At 53.7% G+C, this 25,475-nt stretch overlaps 2 protein-coding genes across 3 annotated transcripts in view; both read left to right on the top strand.

The window, feature by feature from the left end:
- Positions 1 to 14,675, top strand: part of LOC122486535 (rho guanine nucleotide exchange factor 18-like) — a gene marked incomplete at its 5' end in the record, with an annotated part of 30,281 nt that extends 15,606 nt beyond the window's left edge. Inside the window, 9 exons of the mRNA XM_043585895.1 lie at positions 5,094 to 5,353; positions 6,095 to 6,245; positions 6,845 to 6,959; positions 7,886 to 7,943; positions 8,249 to 8,293; positions 8,786 to 8,863; positions 10,375 to 10,477; positions 10,621 to 10,762; positions 14,398 to 14,675. Coding sequence (XP_043441830.1) covers positions 5,094 to 5,353; positions 6,095 to 6,245; positions 6,845 to 6,959; positions 7,886 to 7,943; positions 8,249 to 8,293; positions 8,786 to 8,863; positions 10,375 to 10,477; positions 10,621 to 10,762; positions 14,398 to 14,471 — 1,026 coding nt within the window. The remainder of the gene's footprint in view (positions 1 to 5,093; positions 5,354 to 6,094; positions 6,246 to 6,844; positions 6,960 to 7,885; positions 7,944 to 8,248; positions 8,294 to 8,785; positions 8,864 to 10,374; positions 10,478 to 10,620; positions 10,763 to 14,397) is intronic.
- Positions 14,676 to 14,732: 57 nt separating this feature from the next.
- The window catches only part of ARHGEF18 (Rho/Rac guanine nucleotide exchange factor 18), a 55,256-nt gene continuing 44,513 nt past the window's right edge, over positions 14,733 to 25,475 (top strand). The window contains exon 1 of one of the 2 annotated variants that reach the window (XM_043590233.1): positions 14,733 to 14,832. The gene's annotated coding sequence lies outside the window, so the exon portion shown is untranslated. The remainder of the gene's footprint in view (positions 14,833 to 25,475) is intronic. The other variant, XM_043590234.1, reaches the window with a different exon arrangement.

Raw genomic sequence — 25,475 nt, 5'->3', positions numbered from 1 at the left:
AGTTCGAGCCCCGCGTCGGGGTCTGGGCTGACGGCTCGGAGCCTGGAGCCTGTTTCAGATTCTGTGTCTCCCTCTCTCTCTGACCTTCCCCCGTTCATGCTCTGTCTCTCTCTGTCTCAAAAATGAATAAATGTTAAAAAAAAAAAAAAAAAAAAAAGAAAGTAGAGGGGATTTTCTTTCTTTCTTTCTTTCTTTCTTTCTTTCTTTCTAGTAATCTCCACCCCCCATGTGGGGCTCAAACTCTCAATCCTGAGATCAGGAGCCCACACACTCCACCTGCTGAGCCAGCCGGGCACCCCGAGGGGATTTTCTAAGTAAAATTCCGATCCAGAATTCCTGTCCCCCCAAACAGGGCCAGCTGGCTTCCCTCAGTTCTTCAGCCTGCTTCCTGGAACATTCTATCACCCTTGATTCTAATGGCTGGGTTAAACCATCCCTCCTATCCAACTAGCTCCGGGAGGGCAGGGACGGACTGTGTGACTGCATCTAACACAACCATCTTCCCCCCCAGAGGAAGAGCCCTGAGTCCCGAAATAGGAAAACAACCACTAACATAAGATCGCTTCCACTGATCCAGGGTTTGCGATGTGTCCGCACCACCTCGTACCCACACAGCAAGTAACCCTACAAGAAGGCAGCATTACACCCATTTTACAGATGAGAAAACTGAGGCCACGAGAGGGGCTGGAACTTGCCCGAGGTCACGCTGAGCTAATACAAGTCATACCAGGGAGGCAACCCTTTGACTAAGGCTTTTCTACTCAGGAGCCATCTGCCCTGCCATTTATTTGCTACTTTGTTTGATGCCCGTCTCCTTTCCTACCTGATGAAATGGCACCGGGGAAACAACACGCTTAAAGTTGCTCTGGCGGGCCGTGGCTTACTCATGATACGAGATAAGGAACTATTCACATTTTGAAGTTTATCCGTGTGCGATCCAAATCTGCACCTTGTAAGCCCTTCTGCAGAGTGGGCATTCTGGGGACATCTCGCCTCTGAGTCTGACTGGGGGAGCTCATCCCCCCCTGACACCCCCCCCCCCCCCGGTGGCCAGAGGCCCAGGCTCCTCAGGAGCCATGAGCAAGAGCCTGGATTTATCACCTCCTCTCTGGGGCATCAGGCCCAGCATACACTGTTCGGTCGGATGCCTGGAAAGGCCCCCATGGGGCTGGCTCCCACCTTTTCTCACCCGGGCAATGTTGGAGGAAAGAGGTTTCGAAGCAAAGGATGAGGCACCCCCCCTCCCCCCCGTCTCCCTCAGGGTACCTGCTGCTGGGAGCTAGGACAGCCTGTGCCACAACTGCCCATCACCCCTGCCACCCCCAGCCCTGGCCACAATCCCACTTCTGCCTCCGGTGAGGGAGGCCAGATGCAGAGGAGGGGGAGGGGGCCCAGCCCAGGCCAAGAGGCTGTCCTGACATGCTTCTGTTTACAGAAGGAGAAAAACCAGAGACACGAGGAAACCTTTCAGGCAGTGGCAGGGGAGATGGGAGTCCGTAGAGGTTGTCCAGCCACCACGGATGGGACTGGAGTGATTTGGGGAAAGGGGAGACCCGCGAGGAGGTCGCAGGAAGGGGAGGGGCGCCCGGGGCCAGCCGCAGCCAGAGACGGAGAAGTGGGAGAAGAGGGAGCCTGGCGTATGAAGGACAGAGGGAGGAAGTGGAGGCAGAGAAGGAGCGGCCGGGGAGGGGAGGACAAAGATCAGCGGGTCCAAAGGGAAGATTCAAGGAAAAGGGAGGCCGTGCGAGCCGTATGGAGGGTGTTCCAGAAGTCAAACCCAGGATACCTCCTGCTCCCAAAAGAATTAAAAGCGGGGACAGGGGCTCCAACAGATCTGCACGGCCGCGTTCCCAGCAGCGTGCCTCACAACAGCCAGATGGTGGAGACAACAGGGTGTCCATCGCGGGATGAATGGGACACAACATGTGGTTTTGCCGATATCCATACAGGGCTGTCCTTCCAGACAATGGAAGGGTTTTTTGGTTTTTTTTTTTTAAGTTCATTTATTTATTTTGAGAGAGAGATAGAGAGAGTGCATGCCAGCAGGGGAGGGAGAGAGAGAGAATCCCAAGCAGGCTCCACACTGTCGGCCCAGGGCCCGACACAGGGGCTCGAACTCACGAACCGTGAGATCACGACCTGAGCCGAAACCAAGAGCTGAATGTGTAACTGACTGAGCCACCCAGGTGCCCCAGACAACAGAATGTTATTCAGCCTTAAAAAGGAATGAAATTCTGATACATGCTAGAATACAGATACACTTGAAAACATTAGGCTAAGTGAAATAAACCAGACACGAAAGGACAAATATTGTACGATTCCACTTACTTGAGGTCCCCAGGCTCGGCAGATTCATAGACAGGCAGCAGATTAGAAGCTACCCGGTACCTTAGTGTCACCGAGCTGCATGCTTAAAAATGACGACAATGGCAAATTTTACGTCATGTCTACCTTACCACAAGAAAAAGAAGGAGGAAGGGGTAAAAACCGTGGAGAGCTCCAGGCAGGCAAGGTCGGCAGGAAAAGCCAGACCCTGCAAAGCTCCTCTTTCCAGGTATTTTCAATTTTGAATTGGAAGCTTCCCCGAAAATACCCCAAACCAGGCAATAGCAGGGGCCCCCCTGCTCTCCCTCTCCTGGTAGAGGACTGGCCCTGCCTGACCAAATGGTCCAGAGTTAGGGTTGCAAGACTGAGGAAACCAAATCAGAGGACACCCAGTTAGATTTGAGTGTCAAATATTACGATGCTTTGGAATATACTTATCCTAAAAAAAATACTTGGGGTTTATCTGAGACTGAAATATAACTGAGTGCCTTGTATTTTATGTGGCAATACTATCCTTGGGGACCTCTTCTTTTTTTTTTTTTTTCAACGTTTTATTTTATTTAGGGGACCTCTTCTTTTTTTTTTTTTTCAATTTTTTTTTTTTTCAATTTTATTTATTTTGGGGACAGAGAGAGACAGAGCATGAACGGGGGAGGGGCAGAGAGAGAGGGAGACACAGAATCGGAAACAGGCTCCAGGCTCTGAGCCATCAGCCCAGAGCCTGATGCGGGGCTCCAACTCCCGGACCGCGAGATCGTGACCTGGCTGAAGTCGGACGCTTAACCGACTGCGCCACCCAGGCTCCCCAGGGGACCTCTTCTTTTTAAGCACATCTATTAACATCTCCATCCATCTTTTTATTTATTTGTTTGTTTGTTTGTTTGTTTATTTTAAAGTAATCTCTACGCCCAACCTGGGGCTTGAACTCACAACTCTGAGATCAAGCGGCACATGCTTTACCAACTGAGCCAGACGGGCGCCCTCCTGGGGGACTTGTGTAGAGTCCATGAAGGGGGCCGTGTTCCCTCGTGGCCCCTTCAGGCCACCAGCTGGGACAGTGTCTCACAGGCTGCCTGAGACCACATAGATGCCTGGGGCCATGCTCAGCATTGGCTTTGCAGGAGGCAATGGGGAGAAGCCCACCCATCCACCCACCTACCCACCAAACCCGGTCTGAGGACACTCCTAACAAAAGTCTGGACAAGGAAAGTCTCTGTGCCACAGGTCCTGACAGCCTTACGTAGCCTTGAGGAGTCAGGAAGGCAGCCTGAGGACATGCCCAAGCTGGCTTTTGAAGGATGAATAGGAGTTTGCCAGGCCAACCGTAGGTGGGCTAGGAGAACAGGTTTTCCAAGGAGAGGAAAAGGCAAGTTCCCTGGCTGGGGGAAAAGATGGCAGATAGAATGATTGGGAAGGAGAGAGAGAAGAGAAAAGGGACTGGGGCAAGGAGAGAGAGGCGTAGGAAAGAGCAGAGGGCTTGGATCCAGACAGACCTGAGTTTGAGTCTGGCTGTGCGTGATCCAGGGCGAGCCTTTGTTCCTCCCTGAGCCTCAGTCTCCTGATCTGGAAAGTGGGACAACGATGCCCCCTGGTGGAGCTGCTGTGGCATTAGCGACAATGCAGGTTTAGTTCGGGATGATTGTGTTGGGAGCACTGAAGGCTGGCACATCGTGGTCCACTTCTGTGTATCTTCTGCGTCTCACGGGGCCTGGCACGCCGCTGCCTCGCGGGTGGGTGGGTGGCAGCTTGAGGCTGCCGAGGAGGCTGGCCCTGGAGCCTTTGGTAATGTGCCCCCTGGGCTTCTCCCTGTCAGAGAGAGGAAGGTGTTGGCTGGAGCACTCCAGACCCTGAGGGAGCAGGGCCAGAAATAGGGGACGGGAGTGAGGTGAGTCGTACAAGCACAGGGCCCAGTACTGTCATGATTTAACATTTTGATCATCTGTTCATCGTGACTCTCTTTGCGTGACTCTTGACATTTTATTTATTTTTGTTATTTTTATTGTGTATTTATTTTTTGACACACACACACACACACACACACACCGAGTGTGAACAGAGGAGTGGCAGAGACAGAGAGAGAGAGAGGGAGACACAGAATCCCAAGCAGGCTCCAGGCTCCGAGCTGTCAGCCCAGAGCCCAACATGGGGCTCGAACCCACGAACCGACGGATCATGACCTGAGCCGAAGTCAGACGCTGAGCCACCCAGGCACCCCTGACTCTTGACTTTAAAAATATATATATTATACTAACCTGATTTTTCTGGATTCCTGAGTTTGAGGCCCCCCCCCCACGCTTTGATTTTGTGCCTGAGGCAAGGTCCTCACCTGCTGCACCCTAGCCTGGGCCTGGGACGGACACTTAGGGTCCAACAGACCTATGAGGAAATGTACCAAGCACCCCAGGGACAAGGCAGGGAGCCCCAGCGCTGCATGAAATTCTGCCCTTAGCGCCAAGGATGACTTATCTGTGTGCTGCCCTTTTATAAACTGCATTCGAAGACATTAAACAAGGTGTGGGGGGGGGGGGAGGCAGAGCAGAGATTATCACCCCCTTTTATAAGCCCATGGGAGGGAAACCCAGCCAGCAAGGTGGAGTCAGGGCTAGAGGTCCCGACTTCCAGCCCCTTTTTTGGGATGAGGCCCTGAAGGCCCAGGTTAGACAGATCGCCTGGGGGGACATTCCACCCCACCTGGGGGGGGGGGTGATGGGCAGGGGCCTCTGGCACCCGCGGTCAACGCCCTCTTCCCCTCCCACACGGGTCTCCAGGAGGATGGCCTTCTAGGACAGCTCAGCGACAGCGCCGAGGACCTCAGCTTGGACTTGGGGGCCCTTCAGGGCAGCGAGTATCTCCAGGACCTGGGCCTTGGGGCCTTTTCCCACAGCCAGCCTGGGGAGGCCAGGGACAGCGGCCCCCCCAGTGAAGAGGCCGGAGGAGATTCGCCCTTCTCCAGCTCGGCAGAGTCCCAGGGCGGGCCTCGGAGACGCAGCTGGGAAAGGTCTCGGAGCTGCTCCGAGAGCTGGAAGAGGTCAGGCTTCCGTGACGCGCCCCCAGGACAGGGCGGGGCCTCGCCCCTGCAATCTGCAAGGGGGCGGGACGGGGTCTGCAGTGTCGGAGGCAGCCCCAAAGACCCGCTCCCCGGACACACAAGCGTCCCGCACACAGAGCCTGTGAGGGCGGACGAGCCCGCGTGCTCGCTGAATAAACACGCACGACCCCGAGACGAAGACCGTAGGCTCGCGCGGCAGGTGCACACACGGGCCCGTGCGCACCGAGCGTACCCGCCTGCAGGCGTCCGTGCTCGCCCCGCTCCAGCCCCTACATAAAAGCCTAAATGTGTGACGTGCCACTGGTCGTGCACGTATGCACCAAGCCACGGATGCACGCGTGATTAGAACACAGACGTGTGCTCGACTCCACAACAGCAGCAACCCCACACAGTGGAGGGGGGCTTTGACCGTCCCCCCCACCCCGCACCTGCCTCCCTCAACCCCTCCCGAGTCACCGCAAACAGACATCCGGTCTGGGTAAACATGATGTGTCCTCCGTGCAAAGGTGTGGACCTACCTGCAAAGTCCCCAGCAAGGCTCCCCGACCTCTCCTCCCATATGGGGAGACTGAACACTCCCTATACCCTGACCACTCCTCCCTGCCCCCCCCCCTGGAAGGATGGCCCACAGGTCCCCCCAAGCCCCTGGATGTGGAGCTGGGGAAACAGCCCTGTGGAGAAGACACACTGAAGCCCTGTCTTCCTCTCTTCTTCCGCCAGGCTCAGCCTCGAGGCCGCGGCTGTGAACGAGGGGCCCTGTCTCCCTCGGACGCTGGCTAGCCTTGCTCTGAACTTGCCGGGAGAGGATCTGCAGGCCTGGACCCAACAGTGTCTGTCTGGGGGTGGGACCCCAGCAGAGCACCCAGGCAAGGTGGGTGCAACCCATGACCACCCTGGGACCACACACAGCTCGGGACCCAGGAGCCAGTGTGGCGGGTGGGAGGGAAAAGGTTCCTTACCTGCAGCTAGTGGGACTTACCTGTCACAGCGGGGTTGTTCATGGGGCCGCCCATAACCGGGGAGTCACTGAGTCCTGAGATTCCACCCCAGGCCTGAGCGTTCTTCATTGGGGTGGGGTCCACAGTAGGGGATCCTTGCTCACAAGTCTAACCCATGGTCTGGGAGGCTGGGGGGATGTCTCTGCATCTTTGCAGCTGGAAGAAAGCCCCGTCGGTGACCGGGTAGATCTGTCTCAGGTCTGGGACTCCAGCCTCGGGGCTGTAGCCTGTGGCTGAGGCACCTTTGGCCAGGACCATGACCTGGGGAGAAATATCTGATGGGCTGACATCTGGAGCTCAGAGTTCGGGGCTCCAGCCCTGGGCTGCTGCTGCGGGGATCTATCCCTGTGCCCAGTGGCCGAGGCAAGCCCCCGCCCACGGCTGGAGGATGGGGCTAGGGACCCTCCATCTGGGGAGCTGGCCTGCAGTCCGGGCTGCCTCCCTGGCTTATCGAGATGCCTATTCCCCACAGGAATGTGACAGCCCTGAGAAAAGAGTGAGGTCACGGTCGGTTCCCGTGTCCTTTGATGAGATCAGCTCCCTGGAAATCTCTCCGGCTTTGGAGGTGCCCACTCCTGCTGTTCAAGGTAGCCCAGCCTGGGGGGTTCCCTCATTCAAACCAAGAAGGGTAGGGGGGTTCTGCTGGGGGACTCCCTGGATGGGACCCCAGTTGGGCCTGAGAGTTTGGGAAAGGGCTGCTGGTGGAGGGGGCTTAGGGGCAGGAACTGAGGCCCTACTCCTTGTGGGGGGTGGGGCAGAGGGGGAGAGGCCTCCGGCATCTGCCGCATCCTTCTGGGCCTCCAGCCAGAGTGGACCGCACCACCTCAATGCCCTCGCTCACCTAGGGCTCTTCTGTCTCTGCCTCTGTCTCCTCCTTCGTCTCCCTCGTTATCTCTGAATCTCTGTCCTAAGAGCCTGTGTCTCTCTGCTGTCGGATAGACCCGAAGCCTAAACCCAAAACTACCACTTTTTTTTTAATTTTATTTTTTTTAATGTTTATTTATTTTGGGGAGAGAGACAGAGACAGAGACAGAGACAGAGAGAGACAGAGCACAAGCAGGGGAGGGGCAGAGAGAGAGGGAGACACAGAAACCGAAGCGGGCTCCAGGCTCTGAGCTGGCAGCACAGAGCCCAACGCGGGGCTCGAACCCACAAACCGCAAGATCTACCGCTTGCTAGAAATCTCTGAGCCCTTGTGGCTTTCTCTGTAAGAAGGAAGCAATGAGCATATCTCTGGGGGGCTACCTGGGGCTTCACTGAGCATACCTGTGCACAGCACTTGGCATACAGTAAGCACTCCTGAGACACGGTGCGGGGGCGGGGGGGGGGGAGGGACAGGGGTGCGCTTCCAACACTGGATCTCTGCCCCCTTGGTGCCTCCCCTCCCCGAGTGGCAAGCCCCCTCTGGACGGTCTCCAGTTCCGCAGGGATGGGTCAGAGGGGGTCCACACAGGGCCGGCCTGCCCCAGAGCCCCCTGACACCTATGCCTCCTGGGGTGGGGGCCGCTTCCAGGCCTGGAGCCGCCGGAGCTGGAGTGCATGGAAAAGGACCACGTGGAACCAGATCACGTGTGAGTGTCTGCCTCGCGGTGGGGAGGGGACCCCCAGGGGACCGCCAAGGGGCCAAGGCGGGGGTCCCTCCCAAGCCCCCCGCGACCTCGGTCTTCTCTCCCACCCCATCCCTCTCCCAGAGGAGAGACCCAGGCCCCTCAGAAAGGTTCTCACTATGGCATCAGGGGAGGGGCTGAGCCTCCCGGGCAGGGGCTGGATGGGGACCTGGGAACCCGCTGGGCAGTCACAGCGCGTCTTGGGGGATGTGTCTACAACCAGGGCGACGGTGCGCTGTTTTTACACACTTCCCCCGCCCCCTACCCAGGCTGATTGTCCAGAAGGTGCTTCAGGAACTTCGACAGTACCACGGGTGAGTGGGAAGGGGGACACGCGTCAGGGAACGGGGCTGGGAAGACAGACCAGACGTGAAGGACAGTGTGGGGAGAAAGCCTGCGGGGACAGGTGTGGACAAGACGGGGAGATAGGGGAGAAAACAGGGATGGGAGAGGTGGGGGGAGGAATGCACGTGGGAAAGGACAGGGGACATGAGGGGGGCGGGGGGACCCAGCCCAGAAGGTACCTGTACACAAATGAGAAACGATGCTTCTTTCCCAAGACACTGCCATTTGCTAGAAAGTCTTCCTGACGTGCTGATTTTGTTTGGCCGAGAGGTGTTACCCCCCCCCCCCGCTGGGAAACCAGTCACAGTGACTGTGGATAGAGCCCACAGTGGGAGGGATGGTGGGGTCCTGGATGTGGCTCCAGGGCACCGGAAGGTGGGGGTGGGGGGAGAGGCAGGAGATGGGACATCTGGGGAAGGAGGGGCTGCCGACCCACGCGTCTGTCCCCTCTGACCCTGCAGGGCCCGACAGAGGGCTCGCTTGTCAGTGAGCCCCGGAGAAGCCCACTCAAACCTCACCTGGTTTGAGTTCCTGTCTGAGTAAGTTTGCAAGTGGGAGTCTCGGGCTGGGGCCCCGCCCTGGCTTTGCGCACGTCTACCAGTGGCCCTCTGTGCAGGACCCTAAGCTGGGGGCGGGAGGTGGGGTCCCCCCCCATCCTCTCACTGGAACTGCCAGGGCAACGATGGAGGTAGGGGCTGGGGAGGCGCCTCATACACCTTGGAGGGCAGAGGAGGACTTCCTGGAGGAGGCAACAGCTTGAGCTGGCTTCCGATCGAAGAGTAGGGGTTCACCAACACATGGGGAGGAGGACGGGGGCAAGAAAGGGGTGCCTTCCCAGGGAACAGAAAGACCTAAGGAATGGTGTCAGGGTGGGGCTGGGAAGAGGGAAGGTGAGGGAAGTCAGCAGGGGTCAGATCACCTCTGTGACTCTGGAGCACAGCTCTCTGGTGATTGGTAATGGCGAGCACAGACTGGGCTGGGGGCAGGGCAGGGCAGGGGCTGCAGACTGGAGGTGTGGATCTCCCTCCAGTGGATACATTCCGCAGGGGCTGGGTTTGTTTGCTGCCGACTCAATAAATAACGTTGATCCTTGAACAACACGGGTTTGAACTGCGCGGGTCCACTTATCTGTGGATTTTTTTCAATAAATACTTGTACAGGACCCTAAATGTATTTTCTCTTCCTTATGATTTTCTTTAAAAAAAAACGTTTATTTATTTTCGAGAGAGAGAGAAAGCGAGTGGGGAAGGGCAGAGATAGAGAGGGAGACGGGGAATCCGCGCAGAGCCCCACGCAGGGCTCGAACCCGCGAACCACAAGATCATGACTTGAACTGAAATCAAGAGTCGGATGCTTAACCGACTGAGCCACCCAGGCGCCCCTCTTCCTTGTGATTTTTGTAGTAACATCTTCTTTTCTCTAGCTTGCCTTATTGTTAGCACACAGTACCTAATACCCATAACACATAAAAAATGTGTTAATTGACAGTTTACGTTTTCAGTAGCTAAGTTGTGGGGGAGTCAGAAGTTATACACGGATTTTTGACTGTGCAGGGGGTTGGCGCCCCAACCTCTGCGTTGTTCAGGGGTCAACTGTATTCATTAAATGAGGGGGTGCCGGTAATCCAGGAGAGGCGTGACAGTGAACCGGGGCTGGGATGTAAGGGGGAAGACGAGAGCAGGATTTGAGAGATACCCCAAAGGAAGAATGGGCAGGATTTGTAGGCTGATCAGAAGGTGGGGTCGCGGGTGAATAGCAGGGAGGAGGCAGAAATGGACAGAGCCAAGATTTCCAGCCTGGGCCCGCTGAGGGGCCCCAAGCTTGAGACCATGTCGCAGTCCCCTCTGTGAACCCGGTACCCCCATCTCCTGGAACTTGGTAACCATCTGTGTTTGTTGAGTGAATAAGTGATTGAGAGGAGGGAGGAGAGAGTGCGGGGACCACAGAAGAAGCGAAACAGGACGAGGGGGCCGCGGGGGACAAATTCCACGTGGGGTCCAGGAGCGACCTGGGCCTGCCGCCCCTCCCTGTTCATCTTTCCGCCCCTTAGGAGCGAAGACAGCGCCAGAAGGGTTGAGCGGAGTGACAGGAGCACCAGGGTGAAACGCAGACTGAGCTCCCTCCGCTGTAGAGTCACCAGACAGAAGGAGAAGGTCAGGGGGCGCCGGACCGGGTGGGGGTGGGTACCCCGTCCACCTTCTCCACATTGTCAGGTTGCCCCTGGCCCTGGAGCCCTGTGACGCCAGGGAGATCCGAATGCGCGGGGCGTTCTGAGGTTCGCTTCTGTCCCCCACAGGGGAAGAGCCCAGCACAACCAAAGGACAAGGGTCAGGATGCTAGAGAGAGGAAGGAATGCATCCATGGGCACCAGCTGGCCCAGGGGACGTCCGTCGGCCACTCCAGCTGTCCCCTGTGCGGCAAACCCTTCCTGAGCTCTGGTGAGTCCGGTGGCCCCGCCCAACCCTCCGGATGGCAGCCAGTCTCTCAACTTTACTGCCTCTAAATCTCTCTCTCGTGGCCTCCTGTGCTGGTTACTCCCTCAGCCCACTTCACCGCTGCCAAGGGGAGGCTCCCTGGAGAGCACCGGAGCCCTAGGGGCAGGGACCCTGTGGTTACCTCGGTTTTTTGTCGTTGCAAAAATCCTCTGGCAAAATTCTGACTCAGGCGGTGGGTTAGCTAGGGCTGCCTGACAAAATACCACGATCTGGATGGTTCGAACAAACAGAATTGCACAGCAGACGCTTGAACGACGTGGAGGTTAGGGACGCTGACCATCCCACCCCACCCCCACTCTGCAGAGTCTATATACAACTCTTAGCAGTATTTTGGCACAACAAACTAACTCCTCCTACCCCTCCAGAGGGGGTGAGTAGCCCCCTTCTCCCCCCCCCCGGACTTTCAGTTTAATTTTCTATTAATTTTTAAATCTTCGTTTATTTTTGAGAGGGAGAGAGTGTGTGTGCGAGCGGGGGAGGATCGGAGAGGGGGACAGAGGATCCGAAGCGGGCTCCGCACTGACAGCAGAGAGCCCGATGCGGGGCTCGAACTCACGAACCTCTAGATCATGACCTGAGCCTAAGTCCAACGCTCAAGCAACTGAGCCCTCCGGGTGCCCCTAGACTTTTAATTTTAGAATCACAGAAAAGTGGAGAGAGCAGAGAGGGTCGCTTTCTAACTTTTCTCCCGGTTCCTGCCATGTTAGCATCACCTGTGACCACAGTACATTTGTCATAACTTAGGAACCAACATTGGTGCAGTAAGTTTAAAGTTTTTTTTAAAAATGTTTATTTATTTTTGAAAGAGAGAGAGACAGAGCATGAGTGGGGGAGGGGCAGAGAGAGAGGGAGACACAGAATTAGAAGCAGGCTCCGGGCTCTGAGCTGTCAGCACAGAGCCGGATGTGGGGCCTGAACCCATGAACCAGGAGATCATGGTCTGAGCCGAAGTTGGACGCTTAACCCACTGAGCCACCCGGGCTCCTGGGGGCAGTATTATTCATCAAACTAGATTTTCCTCAGATTTCACCAGATTTCTTCTTCCACTCAGGTTCTCTCTGTTTCGGGACCCAACTCAGAATACTTTATTATCGTTAGTCATCCTGTCTCCCTAGTTTCTCTGGTCTGTGAAGTTTCCTCAGTCTTTATGTATTGCTGTGACCTTCACGGTCTTGAGAAGTATCAGCTGGGTTTCTAGTACGATGTTCCCCATCTGGGTGTGTCCCATACTTTCTCATAATTAGGGTTATAGGCTCAGGAACCTTCTTGCCTCCTCCTATCAGGGGATAGTGCTATCGACATAACACCCCTGAGGATATTAACCTTCACCCCCTGGTTAAGGTTACACCTGCCAGGTGACTATCTTTTCCCTTTCCCTACTCTGTGCTTTGGCAACAAGTAACTCAATGCAGCATACTCTCAGGATGGCGGGAATCGAGGTCTGCCTCCTGGAGATAATTTTCAGGACAGATCTTTGAGATCACAGAAGATTCAAGTTTGTGTAAAGGAAAATACGTGGGGTGCCCTTAGCATGGTGCCTGGTACGTAGGGGTACGTAGCGTCCATCATCATCACCCTGTATCGTCGAGTTAAAGCTAGCGTCGAAACCACAGACCCCCAACCATACCCCCATGCCTGTGTAAGGAGGCCTGTGGGGCCACAACGGCCGTGACTCACTCCCAGCAGGCTGAGAGTACCCACCCCCGCCAGGTTTAACGAGCCACAAACCTACCTACCGCTGGAGGCATTCAAAGCCAGATGTTACTATCTGTCCCTTAGAGGAAACAGCCCCACAGGAAGTTCCGCAGAACAGGGAATGAGTCACGCTCCAGGTAATTACGGAGGGCAGGTCTCCAGGGGTAAAGCGGAGATGCTTTCCCAGAGACCAGCCCCGCTGACAGAACACCATTCCGGACAGTCTTGTTAATGGCCTTGACCTCTGAGGTTCCCCATGGTCTGACCCCGCCTACCTCTCCACTTTTGCCCACATACACCACCTGCACCTTGCTCATTCAGTGCTGTTCCCGGAACTCCCTCGGCAGCATAACTCTTACTCACCCTTTAACCCAAAGCCACGGCCACGTCCCCCAGGAGGCCTGGATTGTGGATTAGGTGACTGTATCCGTGTCCGAGTGTCTCTTAGGGCAGTTGCTGTTAGCCGAGAGGACATTGGCAATATCTGGAGGCCTTTTTTTCTTTTGTCGTCAGAACTGGGGTGCTACTTGCATCTAGTGGATACAGGCCAGGGGTGCTGTTCAACATCCTCCAACACAGAACACCCCCCGACAACAGAGAACCATCCAGCCCCAATTGCCAATAGCTCCAAGACTGAGAAACACTGCCACAGACTCATGTTCCCAACGTCTCCTTAGCTCTTAGCAGAGTCCCTGGCCCATGACAAGGACTTAATAAATGCAAAGCAGTTGGATACACACAAGAAAGATAAGAGATACCTCTCCTTTTTGCCAGGCTCTTGAGAAAGTTGGTGTCTACGTTTAGGGGAGAATTGTATCAACCGGAAGGTTTCTATATCCAAGGTAGCTATAGAAATAAGGAGCCTGCTACTTTTCCTGCTTAAAATCGTCAATGGCTCCCCATTGCCTTTGGAATAAAGTCCCAAAGTAATAGGAACTCTGAGAGTGAGCATTTACACATCCATTGAGACCTCAAAAGCACCTGTGTCAGGGCTTCTGACCTCTGAGGAAGCACGTCCCTGTGCTTCCGGAACCTCCAATTTCCTGGACGTGTTCCCTCTCTTGACCATGATGCAATGCACTTCAACTGCAGGCAGGTCGCTTGGGGACTCTGCTACCCTGTTTCTGAACTGAGGGCTCTCGACCACAGATTGTGGGTGTTTTGAAGTGGGTTTGGCTTGGAACGATCTCGGCTTGGTTGGCCAGCTTGAACCTTGGGCGAAAGAGGTGCTTGGCTCCTCTCCTGGTTACTGCCCCACTGCCACACCAGGGGTGGGCCTGGGAAGGGGTGGGGCAGCCTCAGAGCCCGGATGTCTGATGGTGCCCGAGGGAGTGCTGACACTGGGGGAGGGGAGGCATCTGGCATTTTTTTCTGGTGTCTAAGAACACCTGTGTGTGTTGGGGGGTCTGGCATGTATTTCAGACTCTGGACACCTGTATGGGGGTATCTGACAGTATCTGTGTCAGAGGTATCTGGTATGTGTTTGGAGGGAGCCTCTAGAACTTTCTGAGTAGGGTTTTTGACACGTTTCTATCTGGGGGTGTCTGATGGCTCCTGGGTGAAGATGTCTGGTACTTTGGGGTAATTTGGCATGTTTTTCAGATTCTGAATCGTTTGGCGGGGGGGGGGGGGTAACTAACAGATCTAGGTAGGGTGTCTGACCTATTTGGGGTACCCGAAAGCATGTTTTGAGTATCTGATGGCACCTGCCTGGGTGTCTAGTATGAGTTTTGGGTATCTGGACAGACCCATGTAGGGGTGTCTGGAACGACTTGAGAGCCATATGGCTTTTCCCCAGACTTGTCTAGCTTCCTGCAATCCACGCTGCCCCTTCTTCGCAGGTGACAGACCTGTTCGGTCCATTTCTTGTACCCTGTCCTTAGACTCCTCGCCCTGGGCCTCGGTCCCCTGCGACGTCCCCCGGCGCCCGCCGATCCCCAGCTCCAGGCACCCCTGATTCCCTCAAGATATACCCCCAGCTCCGCTGACCCGCCCCCACAAGGATCGCCCTCACCCTCACCGCAGGGACCCTCCCTGTTCGGTCCCGGGGTCCCCCCTCCCTGTTCGGTCCCGGGGTGCCGGCGAAGGACCCTCCCCGCACCTCCAGCCTTAGCCTGAAGCAAAGTCCGCGCGAGCCACGCCCCCTTCCGGGCTCACGCCCTCTGACCCGCCCCCCGGGGCGGGCACGCGCGTGCGCAGCTCTCCCGCGCGGCTTCCCACTTCCGGCCCCGTGCGGCGGGCTGCGGTGGATCCTAGGAGGCCGGGCGGCAGCGGCGGCGGCGGAGGCGGCGGCGAACGGCCTGCGGGGACCGGGCCAGGTGAGGGCAGTGGGCCGGGCCCGAGGAGAACGGAGCTCGGGAGGGAGGCCTCGGGCCCCGGGAACGCGCCGTCGAGCCCCGGGGGTGGCCTGGGGCTCCGGACCCCCGGGGCTGCTTCAGCCTCGGGTTGGGCCCCCCTGGAGTCTTCCAAACTGGAGGGCGGGTCCTGCCGTTCAGGCTGCCCCTTCAGTGCATGTGGGGTCCAGCTGGCGAAGGCAGAGGTGCAGACGGTGCCCGCCGGCACCATCCGAGCTCCAGCCCTCGGGCGGTGCAGCCTCCCCCCAGCTCAGGTCTCCGGGGTCCAGGTTCTGGAGCGCCCGGGGCGGGACCGGGTATATAGTGATAAGCATAAACAGTGACCAGCTCTGTGGTACTTCAGGCCTCTGTGCAGAACTCCCTCCGTGGAGCGGACGCCCTCCGAGCTAGAGAGCGTCTGGGCAACAAAACTATACCAAGAGTGTGTGCTTTGGATCATCCTCCAGTTCCTTATGGAAGAATTTTAGATGTTGCGGTGCTGCTTTCTTTGCAGGGATGAACGAGAGGCCCTTGATCTTTGCATGGTCTGTGGTCGTTACCGTCCCCAGATCTTTTTTACCTGTTGCTCTGTTGGGATGGAAGCCTTAAAAGAGATGGCTGGCGCTGAGCGTAAAAAGTTTTCTTGGTGGGGGGCGGGGGGGGGGTTCCCTTTAAGTTTTACCTGGAAGTGAAGGACACAGCTCTACCCCCTTCGCTTCATTTGGGGAGAGTGGAACTCCATCCAGCCAAAAGCCTTAAAGGGCCTTTTTCTTGTCGACAAGAGACAGTTCAGGACCTCATAAACAGCCCCATGGCCTCTGGCGATTTGGAGATGATTTTACAGGTGATACATTGCATATCTGGCTGGGTGAATGGTTAACCCTGAAATTGTGTGGAGAAGTGCCAAGAGCGTGGGCTTGAGTGTCAAGTCAGATCTGGGCTGTGGTCCCAGGGCCGTCACATTTTAGCCCTGTAACGTTGCTAAGCCTCAGTCTCCCCATCTTTAAAATGGGAATAAGTATTGGTTAGCGATTCGACCAGACAATATGGGTAAAGTGCATAGCAGAGTGCCTGGCTTACGGTGAATTCTCAGTAAATGTTATATATGCCGTGTATATGTGCATGCCCCCAGACTTGTATTTTGAGGTTGACAATAATAAAGAGCCTGGAAAACGCGAGCATCTCAGTTGTTGTTTGGACTGGGTCAAAGTGTACACTTTATCAGTAGTTGGCTATTCTCTGGGTCAAGCCCTTTTGAGAAAAAGGTTGTTCTAAAGGGAATAGGAGCATAGTGCCAGAAGGCAAAATAAATGCAGTTCTTGTAAACATAATTTGGGGGTTTGAATAGCTTATTTCATTTTTAAATGGCATGCACAGAGAAATGGAAAAAGCGATTCTTTGATTCTTTTCTTTCTCTCTCTCTCTCTCTTTTTTCCCTAAATTGACTTTACAATGCCCTCACTTTGAAGGCTGAAGTGGCATGTACATTGTTTCTGGTGTAAGCTGTGTTATAATTTTCATTCTTGTCACACAGTAGCAATTACCGCTGGCCGCAGGGCCATTACCCTTGTCACCAGCCCCTGGGACTAGGGCTGTGGTCACCAGCTGTGCCTCCCTGGGTGTTTACCTACCACATGTTTAGCATATTTCTGATCCTTGTGTCAAGGTCTCCTTCTTTCTTCCTCATTCATCCTAAGTCCCGTTTCCATTTCTTCAAGACTTTGAAAACGTTTTCATCTCGGCTCTCTCAAGTAATTTAAAACTCAAAGACCTTTATGAAGTCCAAATAGTTTGTTCCTTTGTTATTTATTAGTTGGGTTTTACTTCTCCCCTGAAAGCGGTGGAGAGCTGCCTGCCCGTGTTTTGAAAACCCTTTCTCCAGGTGCAGAACAATTCCGGTCACAGCTCCGCAGCTGCCCGTAGGAATTTTCTGGAGGAGGAATGTGACTGTTGGGGGGAGGGAGCAAAGTGATTAAAGTAATGTCCTCAGTGGAGGGACCCCTGCTGCTGTGCTTCGTGTTTGTTGTTAAAATTGCCCGTGAGTGTAAAACTCAGCCCGCTTGCTTCTCTGCTTTTGCTTAGTTTTCAACTGAGTATAAAGTCGCAGTTGGTTATGTTCAAAGTAGCAAACACACCAGCTGATTTACATCATATCTTGAAACCAATATTCTAAAGATTTAACATATCCTGTGTGGTTACATTTTAAACTCCTATCACTCTTTTTTTTTTTTAATTTTTTAATGTTTATTTATTTTTTGAGAGAGAGAGATAACACGAGCAGGGGAGGGACAGAGAGAGGGAGACACAAACTCTGATGCAGGCTCCAGGCTCTGAGTTGTCAGCACAGAGCCTGATGTGGGGCTCGAACTCACACAACCTCGAGATCATGAATTGAGCCAAAGTCAGATGCTTAACTGACTGAGCCACCCTTTTTCTTTATGTAACAGCTTTATTGAGATAGAATTCACCTACCATAAAATTCACCCTTTTAATGTGTGGTAAATTATTTAGTGGTTGTTTTTTTTTTTTTTTTAAGTTTATTTTGAGAGAGAAAGAGAGAGTGCACGGGTGAGGGGCAGAGAGAGAGAGAGAGAGAGAGAGAGAGAGAGAGAGAGAATCCCAAGCAAGCTCTGCACCATCAGCGTGAAGTCCGTTGTGGGGCTCAAAATTGTGAACCTTGAGATCATGACCTGAGCAGAAATCCAGAGTCGGGTGCTTAACTGACCGAGCCACCCACCCAGGTGCCCCCTTCAGTGATTCTTAGTACTTTCCCAGAATTGTGCAACTGTCACCACTATCTAATTCAGACCGTTTTATCATCTGGTTATTCTTGTGGGTGAGTTTCAGGAGGAGAGAAAGGCAAAAGAAAGAGGTGGCCTACGCAGGGGCTCCATGACTCCATTGCCACATGGGACAGAGGGAAGGAAGGACCACATCAAATTACTTGGCTGGAATCCAGCATGTTCCTGTGCATAAGGACAACTAGGCACTGTTTATGGATAACTCTTCGTTTGCCGAGATGACCTTGCAGAGCACAAGCGAATTTAGAAAGAATAATAAATTGTGAAGTCGTCCGCAGCAGGGGCCAGTGTGCTCACCGGTCCCCACACAAGACTGAAGTGGATAGTAACTGACCGGACATATTGTAGAGCAAAAAAACAGTGGTGGACCGGTGGGTTACGAAGCAGTGAGGGAGCCAGCTCTGTGGCGCTCATGACCCCAGGATATGGTCAGTGACGGTCCTTGCGATCTTTTGCAGTGGCCATTTGGAGGCTTCTCATCAGAGAAATGAAAGAGAGGTGGGGAGGTGGAAAAATTGAGACCCTCCTATGTACTGTTGACGGGGCCGTAGAATGGGGTAGCCACTATGGAAAAACCGTACAGCAGTTCCTGCAAAAGTCACACAGTTACCGTATGATCTCCAAATTCCACCCCTAGGGAATCTGCGCCTAAGGGAGGTGACTATATAGGCCCGCACAGAACGGGCACACTCACAGGAACGTTATTCACAACAGCCAACCCAAATGGCCGTCCCATGAACGGAAACGTGAAATGTGACCCGTCCATTCAGTGGACAACAAAAGAATGACATTCGGCTACAGGTGACAACACGGATGAGCCTTGAAAACGGCATGCTGAGGGAAAGAAGCCAGTCCCCAAAGGCTGCGTGTCTTCTGGTTCCATTTATGTGAACTATCCAGAATGGGCAAATCCGTAGAGACCAAAGATAGAGTAGTGGTTGCAGGGGGGGGGGGGGGGGGAGCACCGGGAGTGACAGCCAAGGGGCGCAGGGTTTCTTTCGGGGATGATGAGAATGTTCTAAAACCGTGGTGATAGATACACAATACTGAATATACTAACAGCCATCCAGCCTTACCCTCTAAAAGGGTGAGTTGTGTGCTACATGAATTCCATCTCAGTAAAGCTGTGGCATAAGAGAAAAAGGAAAAGCCACAGGATGAGAACTAGAAGCACAGTGGAAATGGTCACGGGACAGAATTGTAAGGAGTGGTTTGAGAGTAGGTGGCTAGAAATCCAACGGGGCAGGATCAGAAAACCCTAAAGAAAAAGGGAACATCGCTCCAACACAAATAGCTTGGGTTGGATTGTTGACGCTAATAGATTCTTGCTTTCCTAAAGTTGATTACAGACCGCTCCCTGTCACTGAGTCCCGTGTGCCATCCGTTGTGACGAGGGTTGAGGCAGAGATGTGGGGTCAGAACGGGCAGGAAAGTCCTCTCTCTCCTGAGGGGCGGGGGTTAGGCCGAGACTCAGCAGCAGTGACAGAGGGGGACGGCATGTGTGAAAGGCAGAGTCGGGAAAGACGTGCTAGCCAGGAAGCGCTGAGATGGGCGTTTTACAGGCTGGGGTGTTACCCTGGAGGACTTTATGGCCCTTGCTTGTCAGTGGGTGGAGGCTAGCTTGGAAGAGGCCAAGGCTGGAGACAGGGAGGCACGTTGGGAAATGACCTTGGCCTAACAGGGACAGTGGGGAAGAGGTCAGACTTGGATCTGCTCAAAGGTGGGTGTGTCAGGGCTCATGTGGTGGTGTGGGAGAGAGTGTGATGTAGGTGACCAGGCGGGCAGCGGGCCCTGAGGTCATCAGCTAGGGGAACTCTTCTCACGCAGCCGGGGCACCCGAGGCTTGTAGGTGCTGTTGGTATGACCAGTCTGGCCCTCTCTCAAGTTTATCTTGTGCTGGAGAGGGGGACGCCGTGTGCCCTGCCCTCCTATCAGAGCCTCTTCCCCCGCCCCCCCACCCACATCCACCCCATCCCAAGGCTTCCAGGGTCTAAGGACAGTAAGAAAAGTAGGCCTTGAGGAGCATCAGGGGCCCTGAGGCTGCACTGCTTTGAGATGGAGTGGGGGCGGGGCGGGGCAGTACTCACTCCCTCCTCGAGGTTGGAGGTAAGAGGGAGAGAGGCAGACGGCCTGGCAGCTGAGTGATGCGAAACCCATCAGAGATCAAGTGTGACCGGAGAGCCGTGGTCTGGTTAGTGTGCTTGTGGGACCAGAGGTGCAGGCCCTGGGAATTCTGGGGCTTTTCTGTCCGCTCCGAGCAGGAATCAGCCGCCCTCAGCCTCCCCGCGGTACGTTCTGCGTGGAGAGTTGTGGCCTGGGGGACCGGAGGGCCGCCTGCGTCTCTCCTCTGTTAGGTGATTTACAGCCCACCTGTCCCCCCCAAGCCGATGTCCCGAAAACGTCCTAGGTGCGGTAGGCAGGTCGAGGGCCCCCGGGTCACCCCCGAGATGGCAAATATGTGACCCTCTGTGGCAAAAGGCACTTCGAAGGTGTGACTGAGGATCTGGAGATGGATGAGCCCGGGTTACCCAGGAGGGTCGGGGTGAGAGAAGGAGGTGTGACGGTGGAAGCAGGGGTCAGAGGGAGGTTGGAAGGGACTCGCTGCTGCCCCGGAAGATGGAGGAGGGGCGGGAAGCCGGGTCGTGCAGGCGCCACTCGAAGCCGGGAACGGGTTCTCCCCTGGAGCCTCCAGAAGGCGGCCGCCCTCCGCCTTCTGCCCTCCAGCGCCCTCGGGGAATAGTTTGTGCTGATCTCGGCCAGGCCAGGGTTCCTGGTCCTTTGCTACAGCAGCCGTGGGGGACCCCTACGCCCAGTGTCCACCTCCGTTGCTTGAGAGCCCAAGCTTCTCATGTGACTCGGGACCCGCCCCCAGCCCTTTCCAGCACTTCCTTCTACTGTGGAAGTTTCTGGCGCTCCGGGCTTTACTCAGCGTTCTGCAGGCCTCCCTCAGGCCACTCTGGTTTCCACTTCACATGTACACACGTGAGCGCCCAGAGCGGGAGGGTGGCAGCAGAGGGCTCACGTCGGCTTCCGAGGCATCAGAGATGCTCCGTGAACTCTGACCCTCAGCTCCCTGTCTGTAGAACTAGAAGCTTAACAGCCTCCTTAGTTTGTAGGGTGGGAACTGTCGCGAGGGGCTCCGCAGTGTCTGCGTGTGTTCGTGCGTTCATTCGGTACCAGCTTCCGGGGTGGCAAGAGTGAACACAACTTAGCTCTTTCCTCCTCCCCCTCCTCCTCCTTCTTAATCTTAGAAATATATATACTTCATTAACAGAGTGCAGAAAATACACATAAATAGACAAAAACAATTTTTAAAAGTGGAGGGCAGCCACCGCGGCCGGCTTTGGCAGTTTGAGGGTTAATTGTAAGTCACATCTTGTAAGTTAGGGCTTTCACTAGTGTCATTAGCTCCACCTGGCTTATTAGCAGGAAGCTAAAACCTCCCTCTTCTAGAATGTTCCCAAAGGTCTGATCCCAGGGAAGGCCCTCTGGTCCCCTGCTTGCTGGGACCTCCCTGCTGTTCACAGAGTCGTCCGTTCTGCTGGCTGCTTTTGAAAACAGGGATATTATAATTCACATACCATAACATACATCCCTTTAATGTGGATGATTCAGTGGTTTTCAGTATATTTACAGAATTGTGCAACCATCACCACTCAGCACCCCAAACATTCTCATCACCCCAAAAGGAAATCAAGTACCTATTAGCTGTCACTCCGCATTTCCTTTTCCCAAGCCTCTGGCGACCTCGACTCTACTTCCTGTCTCTAGATTTGCCTGTTATGGGCGTTTCGTATATAAATGTGGTTTTTTTTCGGGGGGGGGGGTGGTTCTTTAATGTTTGTTTATTTTTGAGAGAGAGGCAGGGAGACACAGAATCCAAAGCAGCCTCCAGGCTCTGAGCTCTCAGCCCAGAGCCTGATGTGGGGCTCGAACCCACAGACTGCAAGATCATGCCCTGAGCCGAAGCCCCAACGCCCAACCGACTGAGCCACCCAGGCGCCCCTCATATATAAATGTTTTTAAGGTTCATCTATGTTGTAGCCTGAATCTGTTTTTTTTTTTTTTTTAATTTTTTTTTCAACGTTTTATTTATTTTTGGGACAGAGAGAGACAGAGCATGAACGGGGGAGGGGCAGAGAGAGAGAGGGAGACACAGAATCGGAAACAGGTTCCAGGCTCCGAGCCATCAGCCCAGAGCCTGACGCGGGGCTCGAACTCACGGACTGCGAGATCGTGACCTGGCTGAAGTCGGACGCTTAACCGACTGTGCCACCCAGGCGCCCCAAGGTTCATCTATGTTGTAGCCTGAATCTGTTTTTTAATCTGTGGCAACATGAGCATTAGAAGAAGGGTGATATGGGCCATGCCACTGTGTGCACAGACTGCCCCAGGGACACTGGCCTGTTTTAATCTGTTGACCTGATGGGAGTGTTTTCTGCCCTGTCTCTGGTGATGTGGTTGGCTCCATGCTCTGGGGGCTTCTTGGCCACTGCCTCCCCATCTGGATCGTCCTTACACTGTCCCATAAATACTTAAGTCAATTGAACAACTGATCTACAGTCAAAATAAGCAAAGACAAGAGGTAAAGTGAAATCTGACGACCTTCTAGATGGTAAAACTAACCAAACACCGAGTAACTTTGTCCCTGAAGATTTGCCAAAGTACGTAGCTTTCCATTGGTCTAGAAGGTTCACCATGTAGATGGGCCCAAAGACAGGGGCTTCTGGGACTCTATAGTGTGTTTGGTTTTGACCACGACCACAATGAAAACTAACGTTTTACGTTGTAACCTCGTAAGCATGTGTAAGCAAGCGCGCGCGCGCGCGCACACACACATACATATGTGCATGTGCAACGGGATCCAAAGTTTTACTAAATACTCATCTTTATTAGTCATGATAAACTGGCATATTCTGTTGTTTTATGTTTTTTTGTTTTTATTTCTTTTTACATTTTTTTAATGTTTATTTATTTTTGAGAGGGAAAGAACAGGGGAGGGAGACACAGAACCCCAAGCAGGCTGTAGGCTCTGAGCTGTCAGCACAGAGCCCAACGCAGGGCTTGAACTCATGGACCATGAGATCATGACCTGAGCTGAAGCCGGACGCTCAACCGACTGAGCCCCCCAGGCGCCCCTCCTGTTGTATTTTGCGGGAAGCTGTTTCCCCAGCTCGCTAAGGGGTCGTGATCCTCAGTGTCAGAACGCTGCCTTCAGATCCCAACACATACGGTAGGAAAATGTTCAGCAAAGGGTGTAGCCCTTGGCGACACAATTAATGGCTGTGACTTTTAAGAACTGTACTAGTTTCTTAGGACCACTGTGACAGATTGCTACAACCTGACTGGCTTACAATAACAGAAGTGTATTCTGTCACAGTTCTGGGGGCTAAAACTCTGAGGTCAAGGTGTCTGCAAGGCCGCACTCCCTCTGAAGGCTCTAGGGAAGGGTCCTAGAAGGCTGCCCAGGCCAGACTTCCTTGGCTCACGGCTGCATCACACCAGTCTCTGCCTTTATATTCACTTGGCCTTCACCTCTGTGTGTGTTTCTGTGTCTGTGTCTCCCTCTGCATCCAAATCTCCCTCTTTGCCTTGTACGGACTCCAGTCTTTGGATGTAGGGTCTGCCCTTCATCCGAGCTGATGCCACCTCGAGGTCCTTAAGTTAATTACATTTGCAAAGACCCTCTTTCCAAAGGAGAGCACGTTCTGTGAGGTTCTGGGTGGCCATGCGTTTTGAGGGAACCATATTCACCCCACCACAGGGCCTCCTATTTCTAGTGACTCATAAATGAGAGCTACAGGTACTCATTTCTTAGATTCTTTACAACACAATAACTTCAGGTATCGTAAAGTGTAAAGTAAGCGTTGAACTTCGGCCCACTCTTGGGAACCCAGTAAGTGAAGAGAGGAAACAGGAGATCTTGCTTGAAAAGCTTCCAAATCTGAATCTCCTGCGAATATCATTTGCTATACGGCGTAAACAGGTGCCTGAGACTACAGTATGTCCACTGTTTGCTTGTGTGCCTGTCTCCATATACCCTCGTCTTTCCCCATGCGTTCAAAAACCACCTGCATCAAATACAAAAGCCTTGTCAATTTGGAGAGGAAAAAACAGTTCCCTCTGCCTGGCCCTGCACCTGGCTGACATAAGTATGTGCGATTGCTTTCTTCCCGACCTTGAGACATGAAATACATTGAAATATATTCAAGCTCACACTGTTGCAGTTCTAAAAGGAATACTAATGAAGGTCTTTGCAAGGTTTTGGGATTTTCCTAATACACCAGCAGGTTGCTGACTTAACGTTAATAGTTCTAGCCGGCGCTCTTAGCAGCGTGGAGATCTTGAGATGCTCAGAACCAACCTCGTACCTGTTTGCTACCAGCATAGGCTGCTTCGGGGCTCTGGAATTCAGTAATGACTTCACGCAGTTAATCTGCTTCATTGCTTCCTTTATTCCGTTCCCTTCTGTGTGTCAGGGATTAAAAATGGGTGCTTCTTATGCCACATGAGTGAGCCCTGCTGGGTTGTTGGAATAGGCCTTCCCTTCCAGAACAATCCAAGCAGATAAGGTAGACCAGGGATCAGCAGACTTTAACTCTAAAGAGCCCAATAGTAAATATTTTCGACCGCACAGCACAGCCTCTGTCTCGGCTGCTCCTGAGAGCAGCCCCAGGCAGCAGGGAAACAAGATGGGCATGGCTACGTTCCAATAAAACTTTATTCACAAACATAGGTGGCTGGCCCTCAGGCTAGAGTTTGCCCACTACTGCAGAAGACTCATGACTTTTACCATTCTGGTTCTAGGGTTGCGACTCTGATTTTGTACATTTGGTGAGGGACACAGGTGAGGGGGACAGGGCATCTTCTCAGCTGCAAGTTTGCACTGGGAACTCCTTCAACACCCCTGACACCATTTCTGTCGTCCTTTTTACAGAGATGCAGTGCCCTTGAATAATTCCCCAAGCCACTGAAAGCAAACAGGTTTTCTCTGGCATGGTATTTGCATGTTTTTCTTTCCTGCCTTCCGCCTTTAACAGAATGCTTTTTATCTGGTGAAAGAGAAACCCACTGGGCCCGGTCCAGTGTTTGATTTCCTCTGCCCTCCTTATAGCCACCTCTGCTAACATTTGTTCTTCATCCCCTGAATAAAAGTATTTTTTTTTTTTAAATAGCTAATAATAATGTTAGTTATCCAGAAATCTTCTGGAAGATTTCAGAGGTGCAGTGGCAACACCTGAATTAATCTTTTCAAAATCCTTTGTTTTCATTGAAATGTTTTGCAGCCCACGTCATGTTGACTTCTGTACAGTCCGTTGAATTAACGTGATTGTTTAAAACGCCAAAGAGGAAACCAGGCTGCCCTTCCTGGCCAGGCCTGGGGGAGTGGGAGCCATTGTTTTGCTGGGGCCCCTACAGTTCAGCACCTGGCCTTGGACCCAGGTCACAAGAAACAGTCACGTGGCACATGGCTTTTCAGGGTCTGAACAGTCACCCATGGATGATGCCGAAGTTCCACCGAGCAAAGGGGAGCTGGGAGTCGCGCAGGGCATCCTCCCCACATCCTTGGTTTCGCACACTCTTTGTCAGATCTAGTTCTCTCTTTAAGCAGTCACCTTCCAGCCCTGACCCCTCTGTCCGTCTGACCAGATTGGCCCCTCCTCAACCCCACACCGCTCATGTCCAAGTCATCCTTTAGGAGTGATCCTTCCTAGTTCTCTCGTGGTGAAATGTTCCAGACCCACCTGCAGGCAGCTGGCCCCTGTGTACTGGCTAAACTTGTTCATCAGAATGAGTCAGAACACCCGGTGGAGAGGGTTTTTTGTT

The sequence above is a fragment of the Prionailurus bengalensis genome, chromosome A2 (genome assembly GCF_016509475.1).
Source record: "Prionailurus bengalensis isolate Pbe53 chromosome A2, Fcat_Pben_1.1_paternal_pri, whole genome shotgun sequence".
NCBI classification, from domain to species: domain Eukaryota; kingdom Metazoa; phylum Chordata; class Mammalia; order Carnivora; family Felidae; genus Prionailurus; species Prionailurus bengalensis.
This window is presented reverse-complemented; position numbering and strand designations above follow the sequence as displayed.